The sequence below is a fragment of the Falco rusticolus genome, chromosome 3 (assembly GCF_015220075.1).
Source record: "Falco rusticolus isolate bFalRus1 chromosome 3, bFalRus1.pri, whole genome shotgun sequence".
Lineage (NCBI taxonomy): Eukaryota > Metazoa > Chordata > Aves > Falconiformes > Falconidae > Falco > Falco rusticolus.
Window position 1 is genome coordinate 13,209,170 of NC_051189.1, and position 10,434 is coordinate 13,219,603.

At 60.4% G+C, this 10,434-nt stretch overlaps 2 protein-coding genes across 5 annotated transcripts in view; both read right to left on the reverse strand.

Moving 5' to 3' along the window:
- The window catches only part of MROH1 (maestro heat like repeat family member 1), a 56,954-nt gene extending 51,781 nt beyond the window's left edge, over positions 1 to 5,173 (reverse strand). For all 4 annotated transcript variants that reach the window (XM_037381024.1, XM_037381023.1, XM_037381022.1 and 1 more), the window contains exons 1-5: positions 5,081 to 5,173; positions 3,709 to 4,100; positions 1,535 to 1,680; positions 995 to 1,126; positions 291 to 453 (exon numbers count right to left, since the gene is read on the reverse strand). In XM_037381024.1, the coding sequence (XP_037236921.1) occupies positions 291 to 453; positions 995 to 1,126; positions 1,535 to 1,680; positions 3,709 to 3,730 (463 nt within the window). In that variant the 5' untranslated portion in view covers positions 3,731 to 4,100; positions 5,081 to 5,173. The remainder of the gene's footprint in view (positions 1 to 290; positions 454 to 994; positions 1,127 to 1,534; positions 1,681 to 3,708; positions 4,101 to 5,080) is intronic.
- Positions 5,174 to 5,472: 299 nt separating this feature from the next.
- Positions 5,473 to 10,370, reverse strand: HGH1 (HGH1 homolog). The gene is made up of 6 exons (XM_037381030.1): positions 9,817 to 10,370; positions 9,626 to 9,726; positions 8,774 to 8,872; positions 8,603 to 8,694; positions 6,613 to 6,735; positions 5,473 to 5,940 (listed from the first exon to the last, which is right to left on the reverse strand). Exons 1-6 carry the CDS (start codon positions 10,350 to 10,352, stop codon positions 5,758 to 5,760), a joined length of 1,134 nt encoding a protein of 377 aa, XP_037236927.1. The 5' UTR covers positions 10,353 to 10,370; the 3' UTR covers positions 5,473 to 5,757.
- Positions 10,371 to 10,434: the final 64 nt, after the last annotated feature.

Consider the following 10,434-nt stretch of genomic DNA (forward strand, 5'->3'; position numbering starts at 1 on the left):
ATGGATGGCCCTCCTCCTTGCCATACTGGTGTTCACTGCTTTTTCAGTGTGTTTCATCACTAAGTTATTTTGCGGAGCAGACTCCTCAATCATTTAGCAGCGTCAAGTCTAAGCCATAAAATCCCCAGAAGTTTGGAAGCACGCTGCCAGGCTCGGCGTGCATGACACCACAGAGGTGCCCCCCACCCCACAGAGCTCTTCGGGTACAGCATGAACCACAACACCCGAAGCCCACCCCATTTCCACGGCTCTTTCCAACGCGGACCAGCAGCTGCAGGTCGCCCACTCACCGTTGGACACGGAGAGGTTTGCAAATGTCTGCATGACAAAGTAGTGAGGCAGGATCCCCGGCTGGAATTTGGTGAGCACCTCCTCCATCACCTTGTTGATGAAGCGTTGCCCCACCGCAACAAGGACATTGCTTGCAGCTTGCTGCCAGTCCCGGATCACTTCCTGGCGTGGATGGAGGGAAACCACGTCAGAACAGACACTGCCTCAGACACGCAGCCTCCCCGGAGCCTGCTTCTGCCTCATTTAAATGCCATGCATCATGCCTGGCTCCAAATGCCACGGGGAACTGCACTAAACAAAAGACTCAAGGTTCAGACATGACCTTTTTCCCACGTGGACCTGCAGCCTCTCAAGGCATCGCCTCCTCCTTCCTGCTCCAAAACCCACCTGCCCGTCCAGCTCCCTTTCAGCATCCAAGTTTTATTTAGCTTTGTATATGTGCCACGCTGGAAGAAAACCATCTACCAAACCATGTTCACCTCTCCCCAGAGAGAGGAACGTAGTCTGTCCCCTACTCCCTCCACCATCCCAAGTACAGAAGACTGCATGTAACTAGTCCTTCTCTTCCACGAAAGGGGTCCCAGCTACCTGCTACCCCTGGGGCAGCCCCAGACCCACAGCATTTTCTGCAATGACAGCATCAGGGGCAGGAAGGGTCTGGCCAAGAACAACAACAGGAGGAGCTGGAGCTTCCAGGTCATACCTTTGACTTGGTCATTTCATTAGACGCCAGGAAGATAACCACCTTCGCTGTGCTTTTGTCCAGGAGGGTAATGTTGTTCTTCACCACAGTCTCCATTGCCTTCAGGATGATCACCCGGTGAGGGTAGGCCAGCTGAAAAGGGAGGGAGACAGTGGCTGGTCAGCCAAGCTGAGCCAGGCACCGCAGCTGCCCCAGGGCAAGCGAAACCTGCGTGTCCCAGAGCTTCCCAGGCTGCGAGATGCCCAGCAAGGGACTGGCTAGCATTTCCACCATGTGGCTGGTGCAGTACAAGGCAATGACTTGGACCACCAACTAGTTTTACTCCATTTCTCATCCATGACAGCATATTATCACCATTTCTTCACCACTGCAACTCGAGCGCCTTGGACCAGACTTCTCAGCCAGCTGGTCCAGCACTCCTGTAGCCCAGCTCCTCCCAAGTATCTCCCTTGCTTGCTGACAGAGCCAACGTCCCCAAGCCACCAGGAAATATTCCTCACCCTGCTGACCCTCCCAGGGCAGAGCAGAGAAGACCCCTACCTTGTCATGCTGCCGGAGGTACTCGTCACAGGAGTTGAGGATCTCCTCTGGCTCAGATTCCCCCAGGTAGCACAAAGCATCGTAGATCTGCTCCTGGACTAGCGGGTCCTTATCTGTTGTGGCATCCATCAACGTCGTAGCAAGCCCTGAGCAAAAGAGGCAAGTTACAAAGATTTTTGTATTCTCTGAACACCTCCTGGACTAACAAGAGCAGGAAGAGAAGAGCCTCCGTGCAATTTCATCCATCCTTCCACAAGCCATGCACACAGCTAAATTAAGCTTTTGTTTCCCGCTCAACGAGCACCAACAAGAACCCTTCCTTCTGGGCTCACCACCCAAGGTAACTCACCTTTAACTTGAAGACCCCCTGCATGCGGCCCTCCCCTATTCCCCAAGGGCAAATCCTTGGGGATTCATCCTCATCCCCCAAGCTGGGTTGAACACTTCAAAGGTGTTTGGGGTTTTTTTTACTGCAGACCTTACACACAGCACAGCGTCAGCCTCTGAGCCAAGGTGAACTTGGCTCTAACATTTCTCACTGGAGCAGGGAGAAGGAAGGATTTATTACACTGGAGATTTCAGACTAGGGCCGGGCAGCGGCGCTGGGCGCTGGCTCCATCGGAGGCACCTGGGGAACCTGCACAGGGGCTGGTGTGACGTGGGACCCACCAAGGGCATGTCTGTGAGGGTCAGGGGCTGCAGGAGCCCCGCAGTCATGCAGGTGAACCCCACCACCAAACAAGGCTCTATGAGGGCAAACAGATGCCATCAATCAGGAGCTGGCAAAGTCCTTCCCGGTATTCCAGCCACGCTAGCCAGCTGCCACATGGGAACTGCCCCAGGAGCACAGGCGACAGTGGCCCTTGTCCTGGCCCTGGGGCACCAACAGCAACGCACTGTCCCCAGGCATGACACCCCCACTGCCTGTGGCTAAAACCGCTGCCCCAGCGGCAAACCCGGTGGTGGGACAGAGCCCACTGAGTCCCTGCCAGCGGTGAGACAGGCACCTGCATCACTGCTGTGGTCCAGAGCTGCTCTGTCCCACCCATCAGCCAGCAACTCTGCTCCAAGAGGCTTAATTGTTACTGTGGAGTGGTGTATCTCTCATTAGGGCCTTTGTTTTAATAAGGTTAATTAGTTACAGAGCAGGTCGCCGGCACGAGCTTTGCAAAGAGCCTGCAGAACACCATGGGGCCAGCCACTGCACACAGCCTCCGCCACACCACGGCTTCTTGTCCAGGACTGTGCCTTCATGGCAGGGTACGAAGACCCGTCAGGATGCCTGGCCCTGCGTGGACACCGTGCTGCCCGCATGGACGCCGTGCTACCCGCACAGACGCGTGCTGCCCGCACAGACGCGTGCTGCCCGCACAGACGCGTGCTGCCTTGGAAACATCAGTGGCTGCCACAAGGGTTGCACCAGAAGGGTGGCAGCATCCCTCACCCCTTCCCCTCCTGCTGTGGCCGGCTGCCCCAGGCCGGGAGGAGCCGCAGCTGAAAGCTGCCCCACTTCGGGGGTTGTCATCTTCCAAGGCAGGGAGTTGGGGAGACGTTTGCCACACCGTCACGTTAAAGCCAACGTGACCTGGTGCTACTGCTGCTGAAGGTAATCCCTGCTCCCACCCCAACCCACCCCTTCCCCGTGGCTTAATTAAACCAGAAATTTCTTTATTGCCTTAAAAAAAAAAAAAAAGAGGAGAGAGGTTCATTTCAAAGCTGGATGGGATTAATTTAGGAAATGCACAAGGGTTTACACCAGTTAAATATTTAGAGACTATTTAAGCTTACGCAATTTGCAGCAGAGACAAGGCCTGAGATTAATTTCTAGGGCAGGGAATTACTGTGCACAGAGAACCGCTCCCCCCTCCTGTCCCTGACCAGCACATCTCTCCAGATGCTGCAGAAAGCTCCAGCAGCCCAGCTCCAGCAGCATCACTGTTGGCTCCACCACCGGCAGCCGAGGCAGGGCTGAGCTCCCCCCAGGGCACCAGCAAGGCAATTTAGCCTTAATAGTGAGCGAGTCTTCCCACCCGGCTCCATCCCCATAGAAAAGCTTCACTGGAGCTGGGCAAAACGGGCAGCAGCAAGGCAGAGGGGGACAGCGGCCAAGACCCCCAGGGCAGGGCCGGTGCGCTGAAGTCCCTTGCCCACTCCCACCGTGCTCCTGTACTCACGTTTTATCCGTGACTCCATCATGCTCCGTGTTTTCAGCTTCCCCACCAGCAGAAGGCAGTTGGCAGCTTCCTCTGTCTCAAACCCGGGGATCCCTGGGGAACCTATTTTTACACACTGCCTTTACTTTCACGGAGAAGACTGAGGTTCTGGTCCAGGTCAGAAAGGCACCAGTGGATGCAGTGAGGTGGAGGAGATGCTCTACAGCAGCCGTGGGGAGGGGGGAATGCCAGTTCCTCGCAGGCAGCTGATTGCCTGCCTGAGCTCTGCTTCCCAGGGGCCCGCAGGCTGCAGGTGCTGCGCTTCCATCAGCCCCCAGGACCGTCCCTATGGAGGTCGGAGCCAGGGGGAGCGCGTCCTGGGTTCCGCTCCCCTCTGTGCCTGCCTTCGTGGCCTGCAGACGGGAGGACATTCTCCATCAGCAAAGCAGACGTAGAAAGCTAAACCATTCCCCTCACGTTACTGCGAGGAGCCGCCACTCGCAACCACGGTTCTCCTGGGTTAACGGTTGGACTCGATGATCTTAAAGGTCTTTTCAGACCCGAACGATTCCGCGATTTGCAGCCCTGAGGCTCGGCCAGGCCAGCCCAAGGCAGGTGCCCCGTTAGTGAGTCCCTGCGCACTGCGGGGGCTGAGCCATGCTCCGAAGATCTGTCCCTAAAACCACGAAGAAAAGCCAAGGGGGCAAGTTCCCAGTGCCTGCAAGGGCCACTGGCCCTGCTGCGGGGGAGCGTCGGGCTCCAGCCCTTTCCCTTGCCAGCTCCAGCCCAGACAAGACCAAGCTTTTAGTCAAATAAGATTCGAAGGTTGAGGCTGTGGAGTCTCCCCGCTGCCTCAAGCCCAGTACTGCCCACAGAGCCTCCTCCATCCCGGCGGGGCCAGGCAGCCAGCCGAGCTGGTCGCCAAAGGCTCGTTGGCCACCTCACTACAGTACCTGCTGGCCATCACACTGGCCTTGCCACGGCACCGCGGCCCTGCACAAGCCCACCAGAGCGGGGGCCGTGACACGGAGCCCTGGGCTCCCAAAACGCAGCCGGGGAGGGAACCCCACCCCCACCCAGGGAACCCCACCTGCGGCACGGGCCCATGACCCCTCCCCGGCTTCCCGCTGGCAACCGACACCGGAGCTGGGGGGTGACCACCGGGGTTAATTTCCCCTGGGGCGGGGGGGCAGCTCCCGAAGGAGGTTGGGGGATACACCCGGCCGGTGCCAGGCCCCAAAGCCCCCCCGCCCCGTGGAGGGCAGGCGACTCCCCGTGGGTGAGGAAGCAGCCAGCACGGGGCCACAATGGCACAGGATCACAAGGACACCGGGTCCCGTCCCGTCCCATCCCGCCCCCCCCTCCCCTCCCCGCCCCCACCGGCCGCACTCACCGCGGGCACCGCCGGACCGGGACCTGCTCGGCCCCCGGCGCCGCTTCCGGGTGCGCCGGTCACGCCTCCCACACGCCCTGTTTCGGGAGGGTCACGCCCCCTCGCACAGACCACGCCCCTCCGCCGTATTGGAGCAGCACGCATACGTGCTACCGTTCAGCCCCGCCAGGGGGCGCCGGAGGCGCCACCGGCGCCCCCTGGCGGGGCTGAACTGCAACGCCCCCTGCGCACAGCGCGTCCGTGGAGGTGAGGGGCTGTCCCCTACCCACCTCCCCCGCAATGGCGGGGGCGGGGGGGCACACGCCGGGCAGGGACCACCGCTTTTCCCCGGCTCCTGCAGGGGGTCTCGAACCCGCAGCCCCCGGCGCCCCCCGCCTGGAAGCCACAGCAGGTTTAGGCTTGGAAACCTTTTATTTCACAAGGCACATCGCAGCAGTGGGGCCGCCCCACAACGACTGGGGAGGGAGCAGCAGCCCTTTCCCCAATTCCTTCCCCCCCTTCCCCCCGCATTTCAGCTCTGTCCCAGAGCCGCGCGAGGCCAGGGGGAACCCTGCCCTGCAGGACCCCCACGTCTGCTTCACAAGCAGCAGGGAGGAACGTGTCCAGGCTGTCACCCTCATGGGCAGATTGTCCCAACAGTGACCAGGGTCCGCGGGTGACCCGGCCACGGCAGCCCGTCACCGTGATGGCTCCTCAGAGCATGGCATCGAGCCCTGCGCCTCCTGCCGCCGCTCCTCCTGCTCCCGCCGCCGCTCCTTCTCCTCCCGATCCAGGCACTGCAGCTGCTGCTCCACCTCCTCAGGGATGTCCACTTCTAGCAGGTTCTCCATCCCCGGGCCGGGCTCGTCCCCGATCAGCACCTTTTCCCAGGAAGAGGAGGAATGCTCAGGGAGAGGCAACAGGACTGTGGGGCCCCCACCCTTCCCAGAACCACAAAATGGTCAGTGTCGGGACCTCTGGAGACCACCCAGCCCAACCCCCTGCTAGAGCAGGCTCTCCTCCAGCAGGCTGCACAGGTTTGCGTCCAGGTGGGCTTTGAATGTTCCCAAAGAAGACGACCCCCAGCCTCTCTGGCCAGCCTGTCCCTGTGCTCTTGTCACTCTCAAGGGAGAGAAATTCTTCCTCATGTTCAGATGGAACCTCCCGTGCTGCGGTTTGTGTCCGTTGCCCCTCGTCCTGTCGCTGGGCACCACTGAGAAGAGCCTGGTCCCATCCTCCTGATGCTCACCATTAAGGTGTTTGTATGCGTTGATAAGTCCCCTCTCAGCCTTCTCTCCAGGCTGAACAGCCCCAGCTCCCTCAGCCTGTCCTTCCAAGGGAGATGCTCCAGCCCCTCATCATCTTCACAGCTTCCGCAGGTCCCTCTCCAGCCGTTCCCCATCTCTCTTGAACTGGGGAGCCCAGGACTGACACATCCCCACCACCCCACACCCCAGCAGGGAACAGAGTGAGGGAGAGGCAGGACAGAGCCCTTGGAGCAGCTCTGCACCCTGGGACCTGTCTGCAACCCCCACAGGGACCCTCCTTCCCACCTGAATGAGCTTCTCGCAGGCAGCCAGCACGTCTGGCTCCTGCTCCCAGCGGTGCAGCTCCCTCAGGATCAGGTACGTCCCCTTCTCCCGCACGATGTGCCGCCCAGCCTTGGTGGCTGTCAACTGCGAAGGAGACAAAGCAGCAGTGTGGGCAGGGAGTCTGGCACACCCAGGAGAGCAGCAACAGCAACACAGCGCAGGGCTCAGCCAGCTTCTCTGCCCAGGACCGCATCCAGATGGCATCTGAGTAATCTCCAAGGATGGAGACTTCACCACCTCCCCAGGCAACCTGGGCCAGGGCTCAGGCACCCTTGCAAGGAAAAAACTTTCCTGATATTTAAGTATTGCAGAATTAATTTTTAATAACTTATGCAGTGTTTCCTAGTCTTAAAAGGATACATTTTTATTTTGTAATTAATTTCAAATTTGCCATTAAAATCACTGGATGCTTTTGTAATGCACAATGAACGCTTAAAGCCTGTTAAATGAGGCTTAACATCTGAAAGAACCTGCTATCTTAAGCAAACAGCCTTTCCTTGGAGCCTTGCAACCCTGCAAGTTCAACCAGCAGTTGCTGTGGGGTGCTGGTGAAAGAGTGAAACCGCCTCCAACCAGAGGACAAAGTTCCGCAGCTAAACCTGGATTGCAAGGTAGCGTTGCATCAAGCCCTCTGCCATGACCCACAGCTCTGTGAACTGAAGGACTTCCTACAGTTTTGAGCCTCCATGCCAGAAAGGATGCAGGAAAACTGGAAGAGGTCAAAAAGCTGCCAAGATGGCCAGCGTTTGAGAGCCTGCAGAGCTCAGCAAGGCAGTGGCAAAGGGCAATCTGCCCGAAACTTAGGTGGAAACTAGTCAAGTACTTCCAACAACTTGAAAGCAAACTGGTCTCAGTGATGCCAGACAGCGTAACAAGGGGCAGCAGTTCCTAACAGATGCAAGGGAGGATTTTCACTGGAAGGCCAAAACCTGGGACGTGGTGCCTGGACACCTTGTGAAATATCTGTCTTGGAGGCTTGGAAGCACAACCTCCCGTGTTCCAGTTTGTGTCCATTGCCTCTGGTCCTGGCACTGGGAAGAACCTGGCTCCCCCTGAGCCTTCTCATCTCCAGGCTGAGCAGTCCCAGCTCCCTCAGCCTTTCCTCATAGAGATCTTCCACTCTCTTCACCACCTTGGTGGCCCTTCCCTGGACAGCCTTCACCATCTCTCTCGCACAGGGGAGCCCAGCACTGGACCCATCGCTCCTCAGTGGCCACACCAGCGCTGAGCAGAGCTCACTCAACCTCCTGTGACACTCCTCACGCAGCCCAGGACACCGTTCACCTTAGAATCATCAAATCGCAGATGGTTTGGGTTGGAAGGGACCTTAAAATACCATCTAGTTCCAAGCCCCTGTCAAGGGTAGGGACACCTTCCACCAGACCAGGTTGCTCCCAGCCCCATCCAACCAGGCCTTGAATGTTTCCAGGGATGAGGCATCGATCCTCTCTCTGGGCAGCCTGTGCCAGTGCCTCACCGCCCTCAGCATAACAAATTTCTTCTTTGTGTGCACCCCGCAGCATCCCCGAGTCATTCTCCACAGGACTGCTCTCACTCCACTCTCTGCCTAGGCTGTATTTGTGTGTGGGATATTTATGCTTGGGACCTTTGCCACAGGAGCACACTGCACCAGCCACTCCTCCCAGCTCAGTGTCATCTACAAATACACTGAGGGTATGCTCCGCCTCATCATCCAGATGATTAATGAAGACACTGAACAGGACTGGACCCCCCGAGAGCACAGTGCTGGTCACTGGCCACCCTCTGGGGCCATCTGGTTTTCAATCTACCTCACTGCCTGCTCATCCAGCCCAGATGGCATCACTTCTCCGTGAGGATCCCATGGCACACGGTGCATTCTGGGGCAGCCCTGAACACCTTTCTACTCCCAGGAGCCCTGGCCTGGGCTCTCGCCCTCAGCCCCGCTGTGAGTTGCACCAGAGGGACCCACCAGCATGATGGCTTCTAGCAGCATCTTCCGGATGTCAGGTTCCTCCTCTCGCTGCTTGTCCTGCGGCAGGTACTGCAAGTCCACAGGTAGCCCTAGTGGAAGAGGCAGCCTCAGTGGGAGGCACGTGGCCAGCAGTCCACAGATGGCCACCTCCCACTGACGCCCACTTACTTTCCATCTCATCCTCAGGAAACTCCTCGGGGCCTGCCAGAGGCAGGAGGAGAAAGGGCAGAATGTCGACCTCCTCACTCAGCAGCCACTCGTGGTCCTCTGGGAACAGCCTGGGGTCAGAGGAGCCACCGCAGCCAGGGTGGAAAGCCCAGCTCAGCCCCCACCCAGCTGCTCACCCATTTCCCCCACCAGTGGAACCGGTGAGAAAATTGGAAGGGCAAACATGACAGAAACTCATGGGTCAAGATAAACGCAGTTCAATAAGGGAAGGGAGGAAAAAAAGCCCCAAGTGATGCAAAAGCACCAATCACTTGGCACAGACCGATGCCCAGCCTGTCCCCATGTGACGGCTGCTCTGGCCCCCTCCCCGTTTCAGTGCTGACCATGATGCTATGATGTGTGGGACATCCCTCTGGTCTGTGGGGGTCAGCTGTCCCAGCCGTGTCCCCCCAGCCTCCTGCCCAACCCCAGCCTACTCACTGGGGAGAAACACAGAAGACCTTTCTCCGCAGCAGAGGGCTTCCAGCCCTCGGATCATCTCCGTGTCCCTCCCCTGGCCCTACTCCAGCAGGTCCCTGCCTGGGTTGTGCTGAGGACGCCCGAGCACACGGGCTGGCTAAGCCCAAGCAGCATCGCCTGTGCCAGCTAAACCTAGCGGCGTTACCAGCACCCGCTTTGGTCACCAGCCTAAAACACAACACCACATGGGTCACTGTGAAGAAAGGGAGCCCCATCCCAGTCAGACCTAGCACCCCCAGCTCCCGGCCATGTGGCAGCCCGCTCACAGCCCAGGGTGAGGGCAGCACCCCCCAGCAGCCGGGCCAGTGCCTGGGCTCGGCCCGGGGCTCTCACCGGCCTCGAAGCAGCAGTTCCTGAGGGCCCCCACGATGCCCCGGCGATGGATAACGGAGTCCTTGTACTGCGTGAAGGGCAGCAGCCGCTGCACCGAGCGCCTACGGGAGAGGAGGGCCGGTCACAGCGAGCCGCAGCCCCCGGGCCTGGGCACCGCCCGCCCGCAGGCCGCCCCCACCGCACAGCCGTACCGGGAGCGGTCGAGGAGCCCGCGGCGGCCCTCGGGCAGCCGGCTGAGGTTGCAGAGCAGCGGACCGAGCTGGGCCGGCGGCCGGGGCTCACCGAGCGGCTGGAGGAGCGGCGCCAGGCCGAGGCCCCGCTCCCGCAGGCCGCCCAGCACCCGCCGCGCCGCGCCGCGCTCCCGGCAGAGGTTGGCCAGCAGCCCGCAGGCGGGCCCGGCCGGCAGCAGCGCCAGCAGCGCGGGCAGGGCGGCCAGCAGCGGCTCGCGGGCCGCCGGCTCAGCCGAGACGTTTACCAGGCAGTCCATGGCGTGGCGAGCCGCCGCCGAGCCGGGTCCCACCGCCAGCTCCAGCAGGGCCGCCAGGGCCGCGGGCCGCCCCGCCAGCAGCCGCTGCCCCGCCGCGCTGCCCGACAGCGCCCGCGCCGCCGCCGCTGCGCCCTCCCGCGCCGCCGCGCCCGCCGCCGGGGCCAGCAGGGCCTGCAGCTCCGCCAGCGCCGCCACTACCGACGCCTCCTCTTCCGCCGCCATGACGGGCGCCTCCGACATGGTAGGCGTCACCTAGCAACCGCGAACCGGCCCCGCGATGGGCAGGCGCGAAGGCCAATGAAGCGCTGGGTGGGTGCGGACG